Below are 27,990 nucleotides of genomic sequence, written 5' to 3'. Positions count from 1 at the left end.
GTTAAACATAACAATATAACAGAATTACACAACACAGACCATACTTTCATTACTGGGGTTTATTAGAATGGCACTACTAAAATGAACACAAACATGAAAAAGATTGGTTCAAACCAGCAGTTGTCAGTTAAAAAAAAAATCAGAGACTTCTGAACATTATAGTAAAATATGTTTTGACTGAGTTGTGATGTAGACAGTTTATTCGCATTTGTTGAAACCATGTGCACTGTGGAGGAGCAGAATGAGCACATGAGAACAGAAAGGGCCTCCAGCAGGCCACTAGTGTGAATGTCTCTGACCAAAGATTAAGAGACAGACTTCATGAAGGTGGCTGGGGCCTGACATCCTCCAGTGGGCCCTGTGCGTATTACCTGGCACCTTTTAGCATTCGCCATAGAATACCAGAATTGTCACTAGCCTTGTGCTTTTCAGTGATGAGAGCAGGTACACACATTAAAGGGTAAATGGTAAACTGACTGGATCTTATATAGCACTTTTTTTTTCTATGCTCTTTCTATTTAACATTCACACGCATTCATACTCTGATAGAGAGCAATTTGGTGTTCGTATCTTGCAAAAGCCTGCCCAGCCAAAGATATTTGGCATGCACACTGGAGCAGATAGGGATCGAAACACCAACCTTCCAGTTAGTAGGTGACTGTGAGTAAACATATCCAGTATGATTTTTCTTTTTCATTGAGATCACAGACACTATGACACCGACTTTTGCTAATTATTTCTTCCACACACATTTTTATTACAAAATGATATGAAGAAGAAAATCTTCACACACACAATAGAAAATATGTTGTTCTGCTCTAGAAAATCTGTCACATTTGATTGTTTCTTTAACTCAAAATGGAAGCTATGTTTTTACCCAAACAGATGACTCGTGACTGCAAAGCAGTATAAAAATTGTTTCCCGTATATGATTGAAAAAGTGAATTGAAGCCATTTCAGCTCACAGGCACCGGCCACATTTCACTCCATCCACACTTCTGCCCTGCCGGCTCTCTGCCATCTGGCTGTGATAGACCCGTGAGTCCACAGTGGGCTAATGGTCGGAGAACCCTGGCATGGGAAAGGGCCTGGCAAAAGCTTCAACACGGTGGCGCAGATCTGCGATGCGAGCCACCGTTTCTGGGTCCTGAAGAAGGAAGTTCTTGAAGTCCTGGAGCTTTCCTGCAAACAACAACAGAAAAGAGAAATGCTCAGATGTTTATTCTTAGCTTCCTCTGTTTCACTACCACTGGGCATTTTGTCTTCTCTCATGCAGCAATTTTAAAGACCGTGCACTATATTTGACTTTATAAATTCACTAATGCTATTACAGTTAATAATGAACAGTTTCAAACTGTGCTTTGGTAAAAAGAGTTTAAACATGTTTTAGGCATCCCCTGAGCTACAGATTAATCTGCCCCCCTCCTCACAGCAGGCTCACCTGTCTTTTTCGTGACATCCAAGGCAATCTTCAAACCCTCATCCATGAACTCGACAACTTGCACAAAGTCAGCTTCTTTGAACTGTCTCGAGGTCAGGGCTGGAGCACCTGACAGAGAAGAACACATCACTCAGGTTGAAATAGACTATGAACTATATACTTCCTTTTGTACTTTTCCAGTTTTACGTTTTTTAAATTCTTGTTCTTGCTTTTTTTCTGCTAATTTTGCCATATAGTTTTTAAAAATTGTATAGACTTGGAGCTTCTTAAAAGGTCAGTAATTAATCTATACAGATTCAACTACACAAATACTAATGGCTGCCACAGTGCAGGACAAAAGAGAAAGTAATAAGTGCAGTGCATTGGATTACAGGTACGAAATATTGCCTTAAGATAATGCTAAAAATGAGGGAGTGTAGATGAGAAGCTCTTGAACTTCCTGAAAGATGATTAAAAAGCCAAACAAGTTTAATTAATCATGAACAGCTCAGTGCTTGTGGCTTAATTTGTGGCTGACTAATTTCCATTTGCAGAACTACATTTTTAAAAAAGCAACACAGATTAATTGAAGAAGGTGGTGAATGTAAAATAAATCTGACAAAAAAAACTTTATAACATTGCTGGACAACTGATCGGTTTCTTTTAACATTCAAAATGAATATACAGGGAAGCGCATGGTTTCACAACACCCCTGGTGTGTGTTCGGCCAAACACAGTGTGATGTGAAGCTGCTTCTTACCTAGTCTGAGGCCACCAGGCGCCAGGGCGCTCTTGTCTCCAGGGCAGGTAGTCTTATTGGTGGAGATTGACGCAAGCTCAAGTAACCTCTCAGTCCGAGCCCCGTCAACACCCCTGGGCCGCAGGTCCACGAGGACCAGGTGGGTGTCGGTCCCACCTGGAATTTTTAATGAGGACAGAAGCATGTTGTTTTGTAGACACACAAACCTCGCTGTGAAGCATTTGATCACAGCACCTTGTCACACCAATGTATGAAACACAGATATTAGATTTAGCTTAAGAAGGAGTACTGCTTGACATTTTCTCCTCTTTTATGTGCTTATCTGATTCATGCTATTTATACATTTCACAACGCTGAAACCAAAAAAGCCAAATTAGATTTTGTTCATTTAATAAGATTTAAGTGTGAAGGAGACAAATAGATCATTTATTTAGATCCCCGTTAGCTTCCACAAGAGTAAATGCACATGTTCCTGGAATACAGGCCGTCAAAATGCACTTTTTTAAGCAGGACACGTAAAAGTCTAACCAATAATAGTGACAACCACCAAAGGTATTATAAATATCTTTATTCTAGACATAATAAACCAAAAAACCCACAATAATCCGAGCTGCTGGATGACTGTGTGAGGCAGTTTTTTGTTTTCCTTTTGTTTTCTTTCTTTTTTTTAAGTGAGGACTCACTAAATTGCTGATTTTGGGACATGAGTGGATAATTATGTGTTCAGAGTATCAATGGAAGTACCTGATAATGTTGCTTTCTTTAAAAACATGGATAAGTCATTACACAACCTGTCAGCTAGTTTACCTTGCCTGGGCTGCAGGATTTGCTCATTAGTTCACAAATTTGTTGGTTATGGACAAGATGACTTTTATACTGATGCTTTTTTATCTTGGTGCTCCTTACATCAACTATACAAAGGCAGCTCTCCACAGCACTTCATTTAATAGTTAAACATTATGAAAATCTATCAGAGTAGCCCATGTGCAACTGTGTGTAATTCTACTACTCTGGAATTATCATTTACAAGTTCATAATGTACAGAGTTCAATTTTCAAGATGGCTGACCATTAAAATAGAGAACTCTACAACATAAATCTCAAAAATCACCCCCAAAGAGAATGACAGTGAGGAGATTAATGGGATAGAGTAAATCACAGGCCAAGCGTGTTCTGGACTGCGTTTTCTTTTTTCTTTTTTTTGCTTGTTTGTTTTCTTAAGCACACATTATGTCTGAAGATTGCTGCTAATTAGACAACATTTAGGAACTGACAGCATTATTTATAACCTGTGGTGGAACAAGAACATTTTAGGCCTCTTCCCACTTTGGTAATGACGCTCTCCATTAGCTGAGACTATGGAAGGTAGTTGTACAGTGTACCTCCTAGTAATTAGATCGTATGAACTTATTCTAGCTTTGTACTGAGAAAATGCAACTGGGAGATGTTAACTAATTAGATTCCACTTCCAGTTTACAAAGGTTTTAAGAGTCATCCAAACGTTATAAGATACGATATTATTAGTCTCTGTGATAGTTTGTCACCTGAAGGGAACTTAATCAGGAAAGTCAGACAGGAATTGTCTTTAACAGTTGAAACTAAGTCAACCAACATTTGTATAGGGTTTGTAAAAGCACTGAATTTGTGTTTTACTGGTACGGTCTTTCACTCTTTCCAGTTATTTGGCTAAAACATTTACTAAGGGATTAAAGAAGGGTGTATGTACACACTGCAGAGTAAGCACAGGACAAGTCTGTATTTTTAGAGTATCAATTGAAGGCTATACATCAAAAAACAGCTGAGGCCAGCGTATTGGATTCAGTACAAGATTCAAGCATTTGCTCACAACCGCAAAGTGACCACTTTCATCTGATTTTATTTTCTTGACTGACAAGGCAGGCGCAGCGACATTAGCCTATTTGCACATCATGAATTTAAATGGATTTGTGCTTTTTTTCTTGCTGTGTAATTTGCATTTTGTTACAGGACATTTTATGTGAATTTTCAGTGTTAAATGCTCTGTGCTGAGTCTGTGACTTGGAAAATAAAGAATTGAGTAAATACACACTAGATTACCTGATACCAGAGTGTAGCCTTTGCTGAGAAGAGCTGCAGCCATAGCCTTGGCATTCTTTAGCACCTGGTCAACATACTCCTTAAACAGGGGAGACTGTGCCTGGACACACAGAACCAAAACCATACAGTAAGTTTATCATTTGGCTATCAAAAATAGATACAGACATCAAGAAACTGTATGATGTAACTGCATCATGTCTAGAGTTTTATTAACAAAAACTAATGTTATATGCATCTTGTGACAGAACAGATTACTTCCCCTCTGCTGACTGAAGTTTATGCAACATGTTCTTAAGGTTGTGCAGACCTGTCTGAGTGCCACTGCTACAGCACCAATGGCATGGTTATGAGGTCCACCCTGCAGGGAGGGGAAGACGGAAAAGTTGACCCTGTCCTCGAGGTCGTACATGATTTCCTTTCCCTTTTTGTCAACTGAGCGAACACCCTTCCGATAGAAGATGAGACCAGCCCTGGACAGAACAGAATCTTTTACTGATGAAGCACTTTTACTATTCTCTAAAAACCAAACCAGGTTTGCTTCTCAGTAATTTGATTTTTGTTCCCACCCGTGTCTCTTACAGTTTGACCTTACCTTGCTCCACGGAGGGACTTGTGCGTGGTGGAGGTGACCAGGTCAGCATGTTCAAAGGGCGAGGGGATGGCTTTGGCTGCCACCAGGCCACTAATATGAGCCATGTCAGCAAGCAGGTAGGCATTGATGTTGGTGCACAGCTGGAAGAAAAAGAGGCAGGATGAGGAAACAGTCATAAAATTAAGACCAACATGTATACACATGTGGCAGGAAAGTTCCATTTTTTTTCAATACAAGATCAATATGACAAAGACCAAAGAATTGATTGTGGACTTTATGAGGATCAGGAAACATGTGACCCCTGTTTCAATACTGGAGGTCGATGTGATAATTGTGGAGAACTATAAATACCTGAGAGTACACACCGACAATAAACTGGATTGGGTTAAAAACACCACTGCGCTCTACAAGAAGGGCCAGAGTCGTCTGTATTTTCTGAGGCGGCTGACGTCTTTGAAGATCTGTCAGAAATGCTCAGAATTTTCTATGTCTGTTGTGGCTGCTGCCATCCTCTATGCTGTTGCATGGTGGGGCAGCAGGTTGAGGGTCGCAGATGCCAACAAATTCAATAAACTGATCTGAAAGGACAATAATGTTGTGGGGATGGAGCTGGACTCCCTTAAGGTGGTGTCGGAGAGCCGAATTTTGTTGAAAGTAAGGACAATGCTGGGCAATACCTCCCGCCCACTCATCTGTGCTGACCAGTCACAGGAGCAGTGTTAAGTGAGAGACTAAGATCACCCAAATGCACCACTGAAAGACACAGGGAATCAGTCTCACTTTACAACTCCTCCATCTAATACACAGTGCAATAGTTATACCCTTAATATTTGCACACCCTCTACTGTGAAAATAACAAAAATAACAAAGTTTTACCTAATAAAGTTTCACCTACTAACCGGAAGGTTGGTGGTTCGATCCCAGGTCTGCTCCAGTTGGGCAAGATACTAACCTCCATGTTTTCTACGATCAGAGTATGAATACTCCATTGGTGTATGAATGCGTGTGTGAATGTTACAAAGGAAGCACTTAGTAACTCGAAATTTAAACACAAATTAATAGTAGGTTGGTCCTGTCAGAGAAGAGTGTTTTTTAGATGTGATATCAAAGGACCATGAGAGCACCATGATAGCAAAAACAATGTATGTGCCACTATGAAATATGACAGAAATATGTTGGGCTCTGTTCTAAATTTTTCGGACTCAATGAAACACTTCTGAACTGCAGGAGAGGGAACCAAAGCTTTGGTACTGCCCTTGCATCTACTGCACATGTAGAGGCAATCTGCACATGCCAAATACTGTATGCATTGGCTTTGGAAAAAAACAAACATTCATTGCAGTAATGATCATAGTTATGCACGGTTGCTTTGGCAGTAGTTAAAGCAAAAAGTTGCCTGCCGTTAATACTTGTACCTCACATGTGTCTGACTCCTTTTATAATACTGCACTGTGAAATGGACACTCCGAATGCAACAACAGATACAGTGCTGGTCCCCCAAAAGGTTTCCAACCTTTCAGTTACTAAATCAATGTAATAGTCAATTTTAAATTTAAACAAGCTCTTGATTCGTGCCAGGTAAGTAAATCCCAAAAAGTTGATTCTGTTCATCTGGATGTAGTGTTTTCAGTGAGAGAAACATTAATCACTCATCCAAGGAGTCAATTGGATGAGTGATGAGCTATAACAGAAACAACAAAAACTGATTATGAAGTAGGAAAACCTTAAATTTATGGAATTCACATAGTAGTATATGCCCCGTTTTTGGGAAGGCACCATGAGATTGCTTTGTCTGTTCATATTCCCAAAGACCAGGCCCAAACAGCTGATAAGTTACACACCCACGCACATCTATGAAGTTAAAACTGGTCCAATTATTTCGTTTGAAACAACGTTCAAACACAGCCAATGTCCAAAGAACAACTTTGAAACACCTTCATAAAAGAAAACTAGGAGAAGATCTGGCATGTCTTATGCGAAATGTAGAGAAATTATGGGGCACTCAAGACTCTTGCACAATATAAGAGTTTAAAGAGTCTAAAGAATAAATCAAAATATTAAATTTCAACCTAACAAATAAAATGAAGGACATGCTCAAAAATCAAACCGAGGTCTGTAGAAGTAACGACCCAGCAAACAACAGGCTAAATAAAAAATAAAGTTCTACCAGTCTCAGAAATAACCTTCACATGCGGTTTGGTATCTATGAAGAAGCTTGTGTGCTTGTATTATTTTCTGTATTGAATTTTCTTTTTAATTTGATCTATTTATTAGATTAGATTGAAATGGATGAGTGAAGAACTGCTTACTGAAAACAGTTTTGGCGATTTGCTGTGTAAAATGTCTGAATGGTCGAACTGACTGTAAAGTTTCATCCATGGATTTTACATTTTTTAAAATTGAACTTTTTATACTTTAATGGGTGAAATGTTTAAAACAAAAACTAACATAAAATGTGAAATTCCATTCAGTTTTATTTATACAGCCCAAATTAAACCAGTGGCCTCAATGCACACAAATCTATTTAATACTTCAATTTCTTGTCTCCATTTATTTATTTATACTATTTGTGCTTTATGTGTTCTAGTTCTAATGTACATATTAACCGGCATCTGTTTGTGGACAGCAGAGACAGAATTTCATTGTACAGAGAAATGCTTACTTTGTACACGACAATAAACGCTTTGAATCTTGAATGTTTATATTATTAGGCAAAGACCCTACAATAATACTGAGAAAATCATCTATAGCTAACTATCCAAGTCCTTTTTTAAGACAATTTCCTTAAGCATTAATAAAGTATCCTGAATCGGGTGCAGTTCCCTGTGCTTCACAAAGACTTTAAATTAAAATCACTGAGCCTCCAGGATTAGCCTGAAAACTATGAGGTGAAAATACCTTCTCTTTTCCATCTGGATTAGATTTGCAGTGTAAGGTTTTTGGCCTTTCTTAGACACTGTCCCCTGCTTTAAGGTGACACAGTCCTGAGTTCAGAAAAAAAGTTCAAAAGAGAGCCGAAGCTATGATGTCCCATCTGGACAAGCCTCTGTTCCACTAGCTTCTGTTACTTAGCGAAATCTTACTTAGCATTTCTTTCATGGGCCTTTTTTTTTTTTGGGGGGGGGGGGGGGGGGGGGGGGTCTTCCTGGGGTTTACTTTTTATGTTTTGGAACAAATCAGTGCTCACCATGTTTAAAAATTGTAAACACTTATGATTTGCTCTTATGATAAGCTCACTGCAGCTCCTTTCAATTAATATTTTTAAATTCCTACTGATCTCTGCCATCTGTAAAGTTCTCTGCTCACAGTGCTCAGTTGGACTTTACTGCAGACATATTAAATATGACCCCTAAACTCACCGTGGACTCTGCCAGGCGGTTACGTCTTTTCCAAAAATAAGTGATTTAATGAAGACACCCAAGCCCTGATAAAGCTCAAACTTAGCACTTCAGCTTTAGTGAGTTTTTGACACTGCTCAAATATAGATAAATTACATTGTGTATGCATATAAAATGTTTTTCAGATACAATGTCTTGGCACTACATTTACATTTACCCCCCCACAGTTAAGATTTGAGGACTAACTCCATCTGTTAACGGTACCCATGTTCTCTAAGGAAAGACATTTCAAATGAGAGCTGGTGTAATTACATCCTTCAGCAGTCTTCAGAGGCCTGAAATATTATAACGCAATTCAATAAATCCTTGCTGTCTCTTGCCAGCATTTATTGAAAAAGGCACAAACAATAAATAGCTCGCTAACATGCAAATGACTCGCTGGCGAATGATCAGAGCAGTAAACAATCTTTTTAGTGCTCCAATTAATATGCATTATCGTGACAATCTCTCTTCCTCTCATATCTGAACTGGATCTGCACGTTTATTAGATTAAAAGGAAAGAGGGTAAAGAACACAAGAGGGTGAAGCGCGGCAGTTGATGAATACCGATAGTAAAAGAAAAAAAAAAAACACACAAAAAATGAACAACTCTACAATCTAGGTAGCTCACCCCCGCCTAAAATGTGAAGTCTGCCTAACAGATTCGGCCATAAAACAGAGAACAGTTGCACAGAGACATGCCAGGGGGAAAATATGGCCCCTCTTCAGGCCTAGTGGCAAAGTAGTTATGGTGCTTAATAAAAACACAGCTCTGTAATGGTGGGACACTCCATCTGATGGTACTAGCTAAAGTGGAGCTCTGCAACAAAGGGAAACAGTCATGGAGTGAATGAAGTGAATCAGCGGGTGGGTATAACAAAACAGATAAAGGGGCCTCTTGTGCACCGTCAAAGAGAACAGTGAAGTGTGTGGTTAAAAGTTGCTACTGAGTACTTGTGACTCAGTGTGAGTTGAGTAGTCAACAGAAGAAGAAAGCAGCTGTGTGTAAAGTGTGTAATGACCCTGAAATTAGTGTGTTTGGAAAATGTTGAAGCTTCAAAGTGAATGCTCTTTATTTAGAGCAGACGAGTCTCCATTTCTGTCGGACGAAATTAGCAAAGACACGGTTTGAAGTAATGCTGGCGAGATGTGACCTGTCGGTATGGGAAGCTGGTGTGTTTGGCATTACAATGCAAAGAACGGAAAAAGACGGGGTGAACATGGGGTGAGCTGTGAATGCAGAGAGTTCTCCGTGCACCTTCTTGATGCGGGCATAGTCAATGAGCCGGGCATAGGCACTGGTGCCAGCGATGATGAGCTTGGGCCGGAACAGCTTGGCCGTCATCTCCATCTGGTCGTAGTCTATAAGTCCTGTTGCAATCTGCAGAAAGGGAGACAGATTGAGGAAACAGAGAAGATAAAGGAAGAGTGTGAAAGAATAAAGAGAAAGTGGAAGAAGAATGTGAGAATATTAGAGGGAATGTAAGGGTCAGGAGAAAAAAGGAATATGTAAAGATCAAAAAACTGTCAGATATCTGAGTATCAAGAGCAAACATATCTACACGGAAGAGAGATTTTTTCCATTTGAAGCTCATTCGAAGCAGCTGTATTTGAAGTACTTTGGCTACCTTAAAAGGGGAAGGAATTTATCTAAAGGAGGCATTTATACCTATCATATCATGGAAGAAGATGGAGCAATTGCAGTAATGCACCCCTACTTATCCTAATTTAACCATTCAGGGACCTGCTATGCTGGTGCAATGAACCTGAACAGATTCAGGTTGGTTTCGAGACTCTCTCTGCCCCCTTTTATTAAAATGAACAATGTAAGAAACACATTAGACAATCCATTTTTTCCAGTAAATGCAATTTGAAGTCACATGAAATGGAGCCAGGCTCACCCTGTCCAGTGACCGATATGTCTGATGCCTCATAGTGAAGTTTTGCCCCTCTAGTCCACCTTTAAGCGTCAGAAAAGAGAAGCAGTGAAAGACACCAGAATGCAGCCGAAAAACAAAGTGAGGGACAAAAACAATGGTGAATAAGGCAGACAGAGACACGAAAAAGAAGAGAGAAAAGGAGGAAGGAAAGCTTTATTTAGACAGCCTGATAATCTCCCATCTCCAGAGCACATCTATGGATGCCCCCTCACTCCATCAACCTGCTCATTGTGAAGACAGAGCCAGTAGTGCTGGCCAGCTTGTCGATTTCCCATTATCTTTCTCACAGAGGGGTCCTGCTTGCCCATACATCAGCAGGTCTGGACACACAGACTCTCATGACCATCCATCAGCTGCTACCAATACTGCAACTATGACCGCAGAAATAAAATATTCTACACTAAATATAGTCGAGTGATCAAAACTTTATGTTAATTTTAAAAAATCACTTGTTAAATCTGATGCAACCTAACTTAACAGATGCTGGTGCAGGTGGAAAATACTTTGAATGTGTTACAAGTATAGCAGTAAGACTACATGGTCGCCGTATATTGACTATAAACTTGCGAACTGCCCTGTGTCAGCAAACAGCTGCCAGCAAGTGTCTGTTGCGTTTAAGTTTTGTGAAGTTAGACACTAAATCCCTAGCCACACTGCCTCATGTCTTCCCTCTGGGGCAGGGAAACAAACAGGATTTTCTAAAAGGCTATTATTGTCTTTACATTTCTTGCTCTTGTTTTGTGTTTCTTTCAATGAATAAGTTAATGATTTTAAACAAAAAGAGTAACACTGTAAAAAGATTCAAATATAGTTTAGTTATCCCAGGTGTTCACATTTGATGAACACAAGCTGACCAACACTGTCAGCATAACTGCCAATATTATGACAGCAATCTAAGACATGGCTTATTGCTCAGTATACATTTACTGTAATGTGGCAGTAGTCATTATTACATTATTATTTTTAAGTTTAAATTCTATTATAAGAAGAACTAGCAAAAAAGCTGCGTGTGTCGGCCTTGTGCAATGTGTTTACATCTAACTCTAACATACTGAAAGCTTGACTGTCTTAACATTTGCTGGCTTATTGGCTTTTGGAAGACTTCTCACACTGACATTCGTAAGACATCAAAAATACATCAGTATATCTCCCAGTTTTCATACTCTACCTCCAAAAAGCGAATCGTACTACACTGGTATAAATAGTAGGGCTGTGCGATATGATCAAAATGTCATATCCCGATATGACATTTCTTATCCCAATAACAATATATATCACAAAATAGTGCATTTTCTGTAAATTCTGTGAATCTCGGGGAACTCGACTTGTGTGAAGCGTTTTCAGCTGGGCGTCGTGTACCTGGAGTCGAGTGTTTTGACTGATGCATTAAACTATACATTTTTAGACATAACTTGTACTGGCTGTCATTTTCTTTGTATTTATTACACGGTGTGCTGTGGGGAAAAGCCTGTTCTAATGTTTGAGTCTAAGGTGTATTTTGAACACCTGATGGCTCTTTTTTGCTTCTCATCCGTTAACTCTCTCCATACTCGTTCACGTGATTCTTGAGTAGGTGGTTGAAGAGGTTTGCCTGCTCTGTGTTTTCTGGTCCGTGTCAGACTTTTCATAACCAAACCCTGTCCATGCTACAGAGGTAGCCCCTCATTTAGGAATAAGATCCTCGATTTGTTTTGACTGGTCCTTCTGTTTGGAACTACCTGGTTCTGCCTCATCTTCACTGGCTAGGCAGGTACTCGCTGTGCCTGCATCCACGTGCTGACTGTAAGCACCATTTATAGTTACCTTATGATTTTATTTGAGGTAATTTGCTTGATGCATATTCTGAAATTTGATGTTTGAGAATAATGTATATCATTTCAGTGTATTTTGAAAAGTTGAGCTTTATTGTGAAAGGTTTATGTAGAAAATAAACAAGCAGACGGCGGAACCACACAATGATTTTACCGTTGCTAATGAAAGTACGTGTAAAAACAGTCGCTTGTCCGTCCATAGTGTGGTTATTTTAAATCGCCACTACAGTGACCATCAAAACGATGAAAAAATATTGCCGTAAACAGCTTATTTTGCGACACCACAAAACAAACGATAGCATAATATGAAACGATGTTTTCATATCCGATATGTATATTCATATCATCCCATATGTATCATCCTATCAAACAGCCCTAATCAACAGGTGTCAGTAGATATTAGTAGAAGGTTTTTCTACTTACATTTAGCTTGTAAGGCATTGTCTCAAAGTAGATTGAGGTTGCAGAGATTCTTTTCACATCAGACATGTAGCCGTGAGACAGACTGGAGTGAGAAAAAACAATATATACATAAAGAATAAAACATGGAAGTTCAAAGACTCTGTTTGTAAACCTTTTCACAAAATTTTATTCAATATGAATATCAGATTTGTAGGAAACTAAAACAGGGCAGTAACACACTACAGTTGACCAACAACTTGGGTGGCTTTAAAAGTGTGTGGATGAAGAAAAAACAGGACCAACAATGAAAATAAAGCAACAGTGAATACTAACTGTCCACCATCAGATACGTCCAGGCCCATGATACGATCGTGGGGATTGAGTACAGCGGTGAAAGTGGCAAAGTTGGCAGGAGAGCCAGAGTACAGTTCGACGTTGACGCCCCACAGAGCTGGATCCAGGTCAAAGGCCTCCAGAGCTCGCTTCTGACAGAGCAGCTCAATTTGGTCAACCACTCCTCCTCCACCATGAGACCTGTAATGGAAAATTTGTTTCAATTCATCTAATGTCCGTGTACTATTGGTATGTCATTGTGACTTCCTGGTACAAAGACGAGTGCTTGAGGATGGGAAAAGAACTAAGTGCAAGCTGAGTTCACATGCATGACATGCGATGTTCCCTCTAAGCTGCGCACGTGCGCAATTGCGCACTGCTGACACGGTCTCTGTGCACAGAAAATCTTCGTTGCGCACAAAAAAAATCTAACCTGAATTGAAATTAAAATTAAAATTTCAACAATTCTGTTTTGCAGTGTTAGTCAGTGAGTGACTGGCTGCTCCTGTATGGGATTAGAACGATGCCACCTTATCCCATAGTCCAGCCAATGATGCGATTCACATTCGTATATACGCAGCTAATCAACGTGGTTGACAGGCTATGACAGCGTCCTTATGTGCCGACACCGGTGTTTTAGCTGGCAAAGCGGCGTGGCTGATGTGGAGTGAAGCCACGTTAATGACAACGTGTACAACCATTGGAGATGTGAGCAGGACAGACGGAACAATTGATGGAAAAAGTGTGGACTTTATACCAGTTTTTAAATTGTGTTGATCGGCCACGTAAAACCAGAGTTATGATAAAAATATATGAAATGCTTGGTTTTCTTCCTGAATACTGTCGTTGTTTATATTTACTGCAGGAAGAAACGTTCTATAAGAAAAAACGCTCTGCCTGTGAGCAAAAACAAAACCAAAAACACCCCCACCCTTTCCTATTGGTCGAAAAAAGTACAGCCTGCAGGCTGATGTTCTCCTTTATCTCATAGTGGAAAGAAATAATTTTTGGAGTGGCACTCCAAAAATATTTGTATTGCATTAAATTTGATGCAGAACAGCTGATTGTTCTGTAAATAGTTTGAAATGTTTATTAAAAAAAACGCCTTGGCTGCATTTAAAAAAAATAGCTGCAAAAAACTTTGTTTGCCAAACTGAGATACTTTTTTTAAAAAGTAACTATATAATTAATTGTCCAACATTGGTCATTATATACTGTATTTTGCAGTCAGAGAGTTACAGGACTCTCTCCCAGACCACAGACTCATACTCATAATACAAGTCAGAGCTTTATAAAAAAAAAGAAAAAAGAAGAAAGATATGTTTTCAAAATTGGAATTCAAGTTATTTTTACTCCCAATAGTGTTAACAAACTACACAGGTCAATGACTACATTTTTGTTTTACATTTTCATTGTAAGTGGGCTAAAGCAGTTAATTAAAAGTAGTCTAACATAAATATAAATGCTGTAATTTGATTATCTTAATAAACCATGTAACTTGGATGGATTCAATGTTGGTGGGACCACAGTGCACACGTCTGATGTCGCTCACAGTGGTCCAAGGGACCGCTCAGGGAGTTTGTGTGTTCGCTCAGACACATGGAAAATTAGAGGGAACATTGATGACATGCTTTATCTGTATTCACTATGTCGTTGGTCCCTTAAACCAGGGATAGTTCATTTTTGGCCAGCAGAACAATGCCGTGAACACAACGGACAAGCCAGTGTGGTGAACTGCTGTTAACTGCATTCCATGCAAATACAAAATGAAATTATCATTCATCATATTAGCTATACCAGTCTGTTCAGTCCATTAAATCTATTTTTGTTACAGCCAGCCCCTGATGGGAACTGCCTATATAGCCAACAGCAATCACCAGCTACTTGCCATCTATTTGTCTGTTGCTTGGGATTGAGCAGGTAGGACATATTGGTAAAAACCAACACTATGACAGGTATACATTATGGACACAAATGTTCTCCATAGTCTAGAGTCATCAGTACAAGCAAACCCTCTAAGTAAAGCACTAATTTTGCATTGTCATTTGGTACATTGCTGTAAAACTGTTTAGACTACGGCCCCTTTAACATATTTTCACACATTTTCCACAAACAGTAAATTTAGTCAAGAAAGATCTACACCAACCTAGACCCAAAACTTCCACAGCAGATGTGAGGCATCTCTGGTGAAAATCAAACCTTTTCAGTGGAATTACAGATGAAGGTGCAACAGATGGCTACTTTACAAACCACTCATTCAATGAGATCATCCTTTTGTTACATTACATTAAAAGTGGGAGAAAAAAACAACAGATGAGTGGGATGTCGGGAGGGAAAAAAACAAAAATTAAAAACACAGTCAGTGGGAGAGAGATTTGTGGTAGGATTGTATTCCAGGAATCAAAGGCATCAAATGAGATGAATTTCAAAACATGTCATCTTTCTGGTTGCTGCTGATAAATGCGACTTATCTGAAGGAAATAACAGAACTAAACTGAAAATAGAAAACATGCAACTATCAGCCCGGCACTAAATTCTTCAAATATAACCCCTCAGGAATTTTCTTTGGAAAGGCAGAGGCTGTGGATTATGTACCTGGTAAGAAATTACTATCATGGGTAAACAAGACTACACAGTATAGATCGGTGTGTGTTTGTGCACGTCTGTAACAAATATCCTCAAGCACATAATATTAATAGTGAAAACAAACAGAGGTGTGGCTGAATAAAAACTTACTTTATGACAGGGTTGCGTGAATATTTGTTGGTAAGACAGGAGCCGAGAACTTCCTGAGCTGCTCGGCTGCAGAAATTCTGCAATGAGAACACACAGGCGGACACACACAGATCAATGGCACGAGTAGACAGAAGGGACAAGGACAGCAAATTAAAGTCTGTTAAGTGATAGTGAGAAATCCCCCTCCGGCAAGAGGCAATCATTACAGTATTGAACCTCTGGACTTCCATAGACTAACACTCTGCACTTTCCAATGATTATCCCCTTGCAGCTGGAGGATACAAGATAATGCAATAAATGTTTCTACACATGCTGAATTACATCAGGATCGTTGAGACGCACTGAGAAACAAATTTTAGTCATTATTGTTAGAGGAAAAAAAGCATACTGTTTCCTTTGTATCTTTTCAGTTTGCTCAAGATGAAATTTATTGGCTGGACTCATTGACTGATGATGTTAGTAGATGCATTCCTTTGCCTTTTTTTAAATCTGCAATTACTGCAATACAGTAGAGCTTGACCAAAATCTTAAAATCTGAGTGATGCAGCCCCGACTGTGTAACATGTCTCTCTTGTATATCGTCACACTGGTCAGTAACAGCATCTGACATAAAATGAACACAGACAAATAAAGTCTGAATGCTGCCTCTCTGAGTGGGGTGGTGGTCGTGGTGTGTTGTTATGCAAATGCTTCACCTGTGAGCCAAGAGGAGATCAAGGCAGATAACAGCTCCAGTAACAGCTTTCTACTGCATCCGTCTGTCATGCCAACTACTGTGCATATATTAGAAAGGAAACGCATTTGCTTCTTAGTGTCAGTGTGTGTGTGTGTGTGTGTGTGCAAAACTGTACGTCTTCTCATCGGAGGAATGTCTGTCTGAGCTGTACTGTGATGTGACTTGCAGAGTGAGCTGGGGAGGAGGCAGAATGAAGACATCAGCTTTATCTCACACTAGAGTGGTCAGGCTTTGTGTTGAGAGGGGGCTGACATACTCCACTGAACAACTACTGTGGCGAAGAAGGAACAGGAGGAGAGAGAAGGAACAGCAGAAAATAAAACCTTGTCTGCTCTTCTGAATAGTAAAATTTTTCATTTCACACCATCCAGCCTTGGAATGAAAACAAAGAGCTGCCCAAATCTTTCTGATAACTGAGCTAGTCTCGCTCACAACAAGCAGAGTTTCTTGTAAGTGTTTTTACTATTAAAGAAGTTGAGTTTGAATGACTTCCAGCCTACTGTGTACAGTTCCTCAGTGAGTGAATAATGAATTAACAGGAAGCTTGATATGAATTTATTCCTGTCAGAGATCATGACATCAGTTTATGAGCTGTATGTGTGAGACAAAAGTTCAGTTTTAGAAGCCTCAAAGGCCAATGGAAATATTTAAAACAGGACATTTGGAGGTATACAACATTAATGCAGACAGCAAGAGGATTCAAGAATAAATAACTTGGCAGAGTGTGAATTTCAAATGCTATACCCACGATCATGTGTTGGATTTGGTGTGCACATCTATCACAAGACCTCAAAGGCTTTTCCCTCACTTTTCCAGCCAGCAGTAACATGTAGAATAACTATAATAAATATCCCAAAGTCGGCGCATTCATTCATTAATGAGAGGGGATTAGTTATTCTCAGACAGTTGCACTGCTAACATGTCAGGGAGAGGCTATCAGCTCTCTGAGACACCGAATAACTGCTTACATTGACCATCTTTGCTTAAAAAAAGAAAGACAGTTGAATCAATACAAAAAAGTGGAACGAGTGTCTGACTGACTAAACCCTTTTAAAAATATGTTTTTTTTAAACAAGTGAGTCTGTCGCCTTACAACTCCGTGACAACAGTTTTAAAGGACTGTGAAAAATTCAAGCGCCTATTCTCAACTGAGTGTTTTAAGGTAATCATTAGTTATATATTTCAAATAACCATCCGCTTCAATCAAAATGACGAGAGGAAACAAAACCATTTATAGATTAACATAAAAGGTGTGCGCTGACGTATTCTGACTTTCAATGTAGGTTTCTATATAGATTTACTAGCAAGTTGCACCAGTTCAAACTGGGTTTTAGTATAAACAAAAATTCTTTCATATTTACAAAGAGATTACAGTGTGTAAGAGATGGGAACTCAGAGATTTTTGCAACTGACCCTGCTGCATTTACATTTCTGAGAGTTCCTTTCTCAGAGAACAAACTGATTTACTAATGTTTGCCACATGCAATTTACTGCCAGTTGCGCTGATGTTGAATGATATTTTTTCACACTTGATATTTAAACAAACTCATGTCTATGATTGGAAAACTAACTGCAACCACAAGCGAAATTTGGAGATTGCGCTCACATGCTATTTTGCGCCACTTAATCTGGCTCCTAGTACCTCAGATGCAATGAGCTCCAAACCACGGCACTGCCTGTCCTTCTCCTTCTGCAGCAGATTCCACATCTCGGGGTCATCCTGAGCCAGGGTCTCCTGACCCGTCCAAGGACGATCTTCATCCGCTGCACGGGTGGCAGCGTGAGACTGGTGGGCACGTGCACTGAGACAAACAGGGACTCGCTGGCACAGCGGCTGTGGGTGGAAGACGAGTTGGGAATATGAGGAAAGAAAATACAGAAAGGAAAAGGTTTGATTTAGAGTTTGTCAGCTTTACACAGATATCGCAGTTACAGTAGAAATGTTTTCTAAAACTGTGTCATTGCACCAAACTGGGTCATGAGTTGCCAGAGTGTGAGAGTGTGCGTGTGTGTGTCCATCATCCTGCAGCTAACAGATGGTTGTATTGGATTTCCAGGTACAACTATTGTATATTTCCCACCTAATCATGTCGTTCTCTTTGTAGCCTGCTGAAAGCTTATCATCTCAAAGTTGAGAAATCAAATTAGTTTGACTTGGTAGCCACAGATCATGGTGCAGTTAAAGTCCCTGTCATCTCCTAAAGTTGCTGAATTTTCATGGACATTTGTCAGTTTTTGGTCACCATGCTGCTGCTAGCTGTCCTATTACAAAGAACATCAATTCTCTAGTCTTTATTTGATCATTTCATATATTTAAAGTGTGATTCTAATTTGTCCTGTACAAATTAGGAGACATTTGCCTCCTTTCAACTACTGCGCTTCCCTTACACTCTAATGCAGCCTGGTATAATTAGAAGCTGGCGTGTTTTCGTGATATCAATAATCAGCATGGTTGTTCAATTATGCCTCTATCAGCACTTCTATAAACTGGGACCGACTTTTACAGCCTCAGTGTACCAGAAGGAGGCATACAGAGAACAGATTCAGCACTTCCTGCTTATCTAATCTGGACTGGGGCTGGCGAGTTCTTCCTCTGCTGCAATGCTTGATCGTGTGAGAGTGCAGACTCCATACAATTTTCACTGGCTCTTTTCTAAAGTGAATCCTGATCCCACTTTTCTTTGTTAGTATGACACACCACCGACACGGTGCTTGGACCATCAGAAAACCTCTGAATACACACAAAAAAAGGTTTGTGTTCTATTTAAGTGGATTCCCATTATAACTCTCAATCAAAAAAGAAGCACTGTGTGGGAGAGCTGTAAGGTTAAATAAAATGTTGACAGGTTGATTGCACTCAAAACAAACTGGCTCATTCTCTTCATTTAATCAGCAATATGATGATGATGACTCTGTGCTGAGATCAATCGCCCCACTACAAACCTATAGTTATCATCTGTACAGGTGTGCTGGGGCGTGAGGGACAGCCTCCTTTTAATAGCGCCATTAAAAAGCAATTAACACAATACTTAGGACTCTTTAAGGACACCCATATGAAAAACATGTAATTATGCTTATTCCATGCAGTGTGAATTAAGTTTGGCTTTTTACTCATTTGAAATGGCTTTATAATATTTACCAGTGTTGTTTTTCACAGGCTTTAAGATATATGTATATTCTCATTCTAAATAATCTCTACAACATAAAGAGGTCTAGCTATAGTATAATTCAATACACTCTTTAAAAAATAAAATAAAATACCCTAAAGATAGTTTATCACCTTCATTGTGGTTGTCTACTTCTTCCTCTGCTCCCCAGTGTGGCAAAAGAGACAACGGTGACACGCCAGGGGAGCCAACTGGCACACTAATGACTGATTTCTAATAGTCTCTACCCTGGCCTTCTGTCACCAGTAGCATTTATGATGGTGGAGATTTCCCTCCCCAGGATCCTGGAAAAGACAGGGCCTGGGAGACAGGTCGAGCTGCCTCTGAGGACACATTTCTCGCCAAAAAAAAATCACACGGGTCATTAAACCTTGACGGGAACTGTCCTTTGCTGTCTCTTTTTCGACTGTGGCACACCAACGCCAGGAAACGCAGTGGCAGAAAAAACCCAAACTGAGTGGCTACAGGGTTACTGAAGACTGAAAAACAGACAAGGCTGCCTCTCCTTTCTCCTCTTCACCTTCATCCTTTCCCCGCACTATCCTGTCACCCTACGCCGCTAAGCACTCTCAACCAAGTAACATTTGTGTGGCATTTTTGTTAGTTCCTCTTGTCATCGATGTGAATTTCACAGTGTCCAAATGGGAAAGCTCTGAGCTTAAACAGCCAAAAGACAGGTTACTCCCTGTTGTGTTTCTTTCTGTTTCCCTGCTTCATTTCTCAGCCTTGATCATTATGGGAGATTAATTAATAAACACAAAACAAACTGATCCAAGAGAAGCGAGAGCCAAGATACAAGCACCAAATATGTCACAGCGGGACTATTTTTAGGCGACAGATTACGCTGTCGTTTGAAGGTGAACTTGATGAAAACTCTGCTGTGAGAAAAGGGGCGGGATAGGCCGCGTCAACCTGGGTGCTGAGCACAAAATAATGACAGAGTCACAGATGCACTACATCTGGGTGACAATGATAAGGTAATTGTTGGCATTCTGCCTTCCCTGTCAAACATCTGTGCTCAAAGTACAATTGCGAAACAGAAGAAAAGGGAAGGAAGAAAATCATTTCATTAATCCTACTTCTGTATTGTTTTTGCCCGTTTCCTGAAGCAGCTCCTGAGGAGAGTCAATTTTACAGATGACTGCTGTCCATCAGCAGCTATACCAAACAACAATCAACCCAGAAAAACACACACTAACACACACACACACACACACACACATGGGATTAGAGTGGTGAAAGTAGGTTGCAACGATTCGATTATAAAAAAAAAAATCCTCAACGCAAATTTTTTGCCCTGGGTTTTCCAACAAAAAACTGATAACACAACAGTAGCAGTGAAGATGACGCTGTTGTAGTTTAATGTAGAGTTTGTCCACACACACACACACACACACACACGTCGAAGAACAAAGAGGCGGAGCCGTACTGAGAAGCAGAACCCGATACTGTAATCACCATTAAAAGCATTTCTGTTAAAAACCCGGGGAGGAGTCCTGCATCAAACAACCTGTTTTACAGGATCCAGTATGTTGAAAAAAAGTTTTTGTAGCTGCTCCTATCCACCGCAGCAAAAAACTGCAAGACATTATTGACAATGTTGGTCACTAATAACCAGAGAAGTCTGGGACCAACAGACTTAAAAACTCCTTTGTCCCACACGCCATTAAACTCTTTAACTCCTCGCTGGAGGGGAGGCAGAGGGGAAACAGGAGGACAAAGGGGGTGGGGACAACTAAGCAGTAGTTTTTGCACAAACCAAACACTAAATAAGAACTGATCACTGTGCGCACGATCTGATATCCTTGTGTTGGTGTTGGAATAACTATCTATCTATCTATCCATCCCATTTTTCTATTGCAGTGATATACTCAGCGAACAGGGGTGAGTTTAAAGGAGGGCATGGGATGTACTAGATCATATTTATTTCAAAGCTTTAGTAACATTACTTTGCTTTTATATTGATTAAATTATATTAATATTTAAAAATATAAAAATAAAACCTTTTTTCAACCCGCAGGCCAGTAAAAATATACATAAGCTAGCAGAAGTCACTGACCCAGTGCTGTTTGACGCTGAATAATTATAAACATGAATTATTAAAATCTACACCATCAGAATGTCTGCTTTCTGCAGCAGGAAACGTTGCATCGAAGCATAGTGCAAACCTCAGACAATGCTGATTTCCTCACTTCATTCCAGCTACAGCTTGTTCCTCTAAAGGCTTAACACCACACCTTCTCCTTTATTCATTACAACATTTAATAACTCAGACACACCAGACTGCCTAAAACTAAATCTGAGCCCTGGCTGAACGACATGACCCAAGCTGTCAGGCGCGACTGCCGTCGAGCTGAGCGCAAGTGGAAAAAGGACAAACTACAAGTGTCATTCCAGATGCTGAAGGACTGTTGGCGTCAATATCAAACAGCTGTAAAAGATGCCAAAAGAAAACACTTCACTGGCATTATTCTGTCAAACTGTCACAACCCGCGTGTTTTATTTAAAACTATTAACTCTGTTCTTAGTGCACCATATACTGACTGTATCGAGCCCTCATCAGAAGCCTGTGAAAATTTTTTACACTTTTTTATTGAGAAGGTCTCCTCCACAAGGGCTCAAATCTCTCCTTGTGCTCATGACCTCTCAGTCTCTGTTTCCTGCTCTGCTGTCTTTGACAGGTTTGAGCCTGTGACTCTGTCCTTTTTAAAGGAGACTGTTGGTCATCTTAAGCCTACAGGGTCTCCAAATGATGCTGTCCCTCCTCGACTTTTAAAAGAGGTGTTACCTACAGTTGGTCCTTTGGTTCTTGAACTGGTAAACCATAGTCTGATGTCAGGTGTTGTCCCTAAAGATTTTAAACATGCAGTAGTCAAACCCCTGATTAAAAAACCTTGCAAATTAGCTGGCCTATCTCCAAACTACCTTTTCTTTCCAAAATTCTTGAAAAGGTAGTTTACAGCCAAATAATGACCTTCCTGGAAAAGCAAAATGTGTTAGAGGTTTTCCAATCTGGTTTTAAACCCTTTCATAGCACTGAATCAGCCCTTTTAAAAGTTTTTAATGACATATTTTTAGCGACTGATGCTGGGGACTGTGTTGTTCTTGTGCTTTTAGATTTGACAGCTGTGTTTGATACCGTGGATTATGCCATTTTATTCTCTCATTTGGAGCACTGGGTGGGCATTAGGGGCACAGCACTGGAGTGGTTCAGGTCCTACTTGGCGGGGCGAACTTTTTGTGTCAGCCTCGGTGACTATGTGTCGTCCTCCGCTCCCCTCTTGTGTGGTGTCCCACAGGGCTCAGTTCTAGGCCCCCTCCTCTTCTCTTTATATCTGCTTCCTCTTGGTTCTGTACTGAGAAAGCACGGCATTGCTTTCCACTTTTATGCTGATGACTGTCAGATCTATGTCCCTCTAAAGAAAAAAGACAGATACCTTACACAGCCATTACTTCAGTGTCTCGATGACATTAAGGCTTGGATGTCTAAAATTCAATGATAAAAAGGTGATGGTTTTTGGTAGCCCCACTGAGACCCCCAATGTGTATGCAGATTCCCTGGCCCAGTATGTTAAGCCAACTGTCACAAACCTGGGGGTCAAAGTGGACTGTGATCTGAAGTTTAACAATCAAATTAAGGCAGTGGTAAAATCTAGCTTCTTTCAGCTGGCAAAAATAAAGCCAATTCTTTCACGGCAGCACTTTGAGACAGTGATCCACACCTTTGTTAGCACTCGGCTGGATTACTGTAATGCACTTTATATTGGGGTCAGTGCATCATATATTAGTCATCTACAGAGGGTGCAAAATGCCGCAGCTCGTCTTTTAACTGGCACTCGAAAGTTTGAGCACATTTCCCCTGTTTTAGCTTCACTTCACTGGCTGCCCATTTCTTTTAGGATTCATTTTTAAATTCTTTTATTTACTTTTAAAGCTCTCCATGGCCTAGCTCCATCTTATCTCCATGAGCTGCTACAGCCTTATACACCCACCCGCTCTCTCAGGTCAGCTGATCAGCTGCTCCTGAAGATACCCAGGACTGGGCGTAAACTTAGAGGAGATCGTGCTTTTGCTGGAGCAGCTCCAAAACTGTGGAACGAGCTTCCTTTAGAGATTAGACAGGCCACTTCTTTATCTGTTTTTAAGTCACTCTTGAAAACCCACCTCTTTACCCTGGCCTTTGACACCACGTGAGATGTTGGTTTTTATTTTTATTTTAGTTGTTTTTAGGTGATTCAATGCTGTTTTATCTTGTTTTGGTTTTAACATAGGGCTGTTTTAATTGTATGTTTTCTGTTTTATTTATTTATTTTGCTGTTTTCCGTTATTCTATTGTTTTAACTTATTTTCTATACAGCACTTTGTTCCTGTGCTGGGTATTTTAAAGTGCTTTATAAATAAAATTGGATTGGATTGGACACACGCACAAGTCCCCCCCCCCCCCCCCCCCCCAAAAAAAAAAGAAAATAAATAAAAAAAATCTATGTACATATCTAGGAAATAAAGCACTGTCAGAACTCTTTGTTTTGCCTTTGACTAATGTAAGGAAGTCTTCCAAAAAGACAGGATAAGGTTATTTTATTTGACCTCTTAGTTCAGGTTGTATGTAAGCCTCATTTTAGGACATTTTAGGACATTACTGTACTTATGATAATTTAGTCATTTATGCATTTAGGAAATATTTTATTTAAAATATATAACTTCAGTGACAGTGTTTAGCTTTTTTAGGCCACATGCTGTATGCAGTTGAATTATCAAAATAAAATGGAAACCAATGAGCAGTTCATTCCCAAAAGAGCTGTCTTTTTTTTCCTTTTCTTAATATTTACTATAGCTCATCAACAAAACAGAAGTGTTTCTTATTCGATCATGTAATTAACTCAGAGAATAATCGATCCTCGATCACTAAACTAATCGATAGCTGCAGTCCTGGGTGAGCCCACAGAAGAACACAACAGATATTTAAGGTTGCAGAGAAGAAGTGTCAACAGCGCAGCAGCATCCGTCAGTTTGACACAGCGTTGCCTCTTCCTCTGTCACTGACTAATAGCAGGGCTGCCCATTACAAATTGCCCTGTGATACACTCTGGATGACACTAGACTGGAAATCTAGACTAAAATCTGGACGGGGTGAGGAGGCGTAAAGGGACAGAGGCACAGTCAAGACGACTACACTCCATTCGGATCAAAGGATTGTCAGGGTGACAATCAGAGACTTAAGCGATACTGGCAACAAAGGCAATCTTCAGGAGGCGTAGGCAGTGGAACGGCACATTTATACTGTAATCTTTGCACTGCACTTCTTAAAGATGGTTTCCTAGTGCTTCAGACACATGCTGTGGATGCTAACACTTTTGGGTTCAAGGCTGGCTCAAAGCCTTTCCTCCATGAAACCCCGCTCATAAACTCTATCAGGTCTACAGTGTGAAATATGTTTTTGTTCAAGTCATCCTAGCTTTTAAATCTTTTAAATCATTTTTTGGACAGCTAAAAGCTACTTTGGACCTTATCAATGCAGCTAATCCTGTCCAACAACATAATCCGATTAATGTAAATCTGTCAAAATGAAAAGCTATGCACTAGTTGTGATTCTACCGAAATTACAAGGAGAGAATGTCAACTTTAAAATGTTTTCTTCAGTTAATTCAAAATAAATACAAATAAATTAAAAAAAGGTTGTATTGCAATTGTAGTAGACCTGACTAAACATATATGTTTAGTGAATGGGAGTCAGTGCGCCCAGGGCAGCTGTGGCTACAATGTAGCTGCCATCACCAGTGTGTGAATGTGTGTGTGAATGGGTGAAAGACTGAATGTAGTGTAAAGCGCTTTGGGGTCCTTAGGGACTAAGTAAAGCGCTATACAAATACAGGCCATTTACCATTTACAATCAACACAACATGCTGAAGTTCAAACTGAGCACCAGAACGAGGCAGAAAGGTGATTTAAATGACTTTGAGCTTGGCTTGGTTGTTGGTGCCAGATGGGCTCGTCTGAGTGTTTCAGAAACTGCTGATCCAATGGGATTTTCCCACACAAATGTCTCTAGAGTTTACAAAGAATGTTTTTTCTTAAAGTTTCTTTTGGTAAATTGATGTCAGTTTCTTGGTTACATCACTGATAGGATGACCTTCCTACTGGTCAAGTTGTTAAAGGCCTTCGGCCATATCAGTAAATCTGTAGGAGGCCACATCTCTTACTGACAACTAAAGATTTTCAAGTGTTCAGCAAAGCAAACCCAAAAAGTTTAGATGTTTGAGCTACGTTTAGTTCAACATGACCTCTAGCTCTCACAAAAACCATTGGTTATAAAAAAAGGTTTGATGTACACGATTCACTCTACAGTCTGTGCGAACAGCAGCACTCTCCAATGTTTTCACAAACAATCTTATTATTGTCTCTACACCTCACGTCTCACTTTGCAAAAAACTGAACTGATGAAAATCAAATCTGAAAATAATGTTAATTATAAAATTCAAATTCCATATCTGTCACTCACAGGTTGCTCTTTCAAAGATGTGATCATTTAAATTTGGGAAAATGTTGTGTTTTTTTTAAAAAGCTCAATCTGGAGTGTGCCTGTCCTTATTATACCCAGAAACAAGGTTTGATGCCAATGTGCAAATCCGGGTAACATCCTCTTTTATGTCTGGGGGAGACGTGATAGGAAGTAATAGGAGTGGTCCTGGTGCCTAGGAGGCAGGAGAGAAGAAATCAGAATAATCGACTAATCCAAAAGTAACTAAATATTAGGATTTAAGCACAATCTAATGGAAGATGTTTGCCTGCAAAATTACTGCATGTATTTAAGAGCCATTTGAAATTGTTAAACACATTCTTCAATAATCCAACTGTACTTCAGATCACGAGTTTTCTAAATGTAACTAACATTTACAGCGAACAGCAGCTGTAGCTTTGTTTCCTTGTAAATTCATTGGTGACGAATGTTGTTAAGCAATCCACAGGCAAGTTCTCACATGTCATGTAACTCCTATCACACAATGAGGCACTCTTTGGTATTTTTTGGCATCCTAATATTTCAGAATCAGGGCTTTACTTGACTTCATACTCTGTGTAAATAATCATTCTGTACATACGATAACTTTTTAATCCTACAACTGTTTATAACTTGCATAGTTCCCATTTCTGTATAGCTGTATATCTCAGATTTCTGTATAGTTTTTTTTAATTTCATGTTTTATATCCTGTTCATAGCCTGTACATAGCTTGTACTCACTACAGCCTGTACATACTTATAGTTATAGAATATTCACAACATACTTCATACCGTGTACATTATAACATACCATAATAGACCCATTTCTGTAATATACTCACATATCTATATTATTGCTAATATATATTGTAATATATCTATATCACTAAAGCACTTCTGGATGGATGCAAACTGCATTTCGTTGCCCTGTACCTGTGCATGTGCAATGACAATAAAGTTGAATTCTATTCTATTCTATAAACCCTTTGTCAGCAGGAATGGCAATCAATAAACATCTAAAATATTTACAGTTATTTATTATCAGACTAAATAATCTAAGACTGTACTTACATTAACTGCATTTGCATTAAACTGTACCTGACTCCAACCTAACCATGCCACTTCTTCTCCACTTTTTCCAGCACTTTTTCCCATGCAAACAAAACTTTACAAAGCTAGGTCATTAGAGCTTAACTTATATGAGAGATCGTTTTTCATGCGTAGATATAATTGTTAGGTCCCAACAGTTCCGACTTGCCACACAAACTTTAAATACACTGTTTTGGTTGGTTTTTTTTTGTTTTTTCATTTTTAAAGCATGCTGATATGAATCTAATACTCCAGAATAAATAAAAACAAAGCCAAATCTGGTTTGCAACAAAGTTTGACTTCCTAATGAGTTGTTGTCCTTCTTTTTTAATTTTTAAAACCTCACTTGTTTTATATACTTACTTTATAAGAGTATGTTTTAATCCAAAGGTAGACAGTACACAGTTCAGTATGATTTCATCCAGTCTTTTTTTTTTTTTTTTTACAAAGTGATCATCTGTCGAGCTAGCACAAAAACATACAAATACAAGTATACACGCAGCATGATAACACATCCCGGTTCCAAGTATTTGGACTGAATATCATGTTATCTTTAATGAAGGTTCTTGTGCAACCATTATTAATTTACACTTAAAAAATAATAATAATGAATTCACTTTTTATGCTTGTAAGCTGTGGCAGTCGCTGTGGCATCATCACGTGGACCCAGCTGCATTCACCAAACTTAACCTCTGGCAACCTCAAGTTTCCATGAATGCAGTGCATAAAGGGCAGACAGAAAACAGCCAGCGGTTTATTGCTGAGCATTTCTATTTATTAAATATAAACACTACAGTTTACTTAAGCAGCAGTAAGAAACATTACCTCAGGGGCAAAATAGCACAGAAATATATTACAGTTACCCGTGTGAGTCGTCTCAGAGCGAATAGCCGCATATTTCCAGGTAGACCTGACGAGGAAGCAGCACAGCAGCGCCCACACCCCTGACAGAAACGAAGGGCTGGTTGAAAAAAAAACAAAAAGTGTAGTCACTTTCGTCCTACCGAAGGGTTCGATGGGAAATGTAGGCACACTGCAGTGAAGAAAACACAAAAA

The 27,990-nt window shown here is 39.5% G+C and overlaps 1 protein-coding gene across 1 annotated transcript; it reads right to left on the bottom strand.

Moving 5' to 3' along the window:
• Positions 1-41: 41 nt before the first annotated feature.
• On the bottom strand, positions 42-27,893 carry shmt2 (serine hydroxymethyltransferase 2 (mitochondrial)). Its single transcript, XM_026166814.1, has 12 exons — positions 27,798-27,893; positions 17,825-18,016; positions 15,447-15,523; positions 12,711-12,911; positions 12,399-12,480; positions 9,483-9,605; positions 4,848-4,987; positions 4,563-4,725; positions 4,256-4,355; positions 2,181-2,336; positions 1,442-1,549; positions 42-1,182 (listed from the first exon to the last, which is right to left on the bottom strand). The coding sequence occupies exons 1-12, from the start codon at positions 27,828-27,830 to the stop codon at positions 1,055-1,057; spliced, it is 1,503 nt and encodes a 500-aa protein (XP_026022599.1). The 5' UTR covers positions 27,831-27,893; the 3' UTR covers positions 42-1,054.
• Positions 27,894-27,990: the final 97 nt, after the last annotated feature.

The sequence above is a fragment of the Astatotilapia calliptera genome, chromosome 5 (genome assembly GCF_900246225.1).
Source record: "Astatotilapia calliptera chromosome 5, fAstCal1.2, whole genome shotgun sequence".
NCBI lineage: Eukaryota > Metazoa > Chordata > Actinopteri > Cichliformes > Cichlidae > Astatotilapia > Astatotilapia calliptera.
The sequence above is the reverse complement of the archived record's forward strand: the minus strand, read 5'-3'. Positions and strand labels throughout refer to the sequence as shown.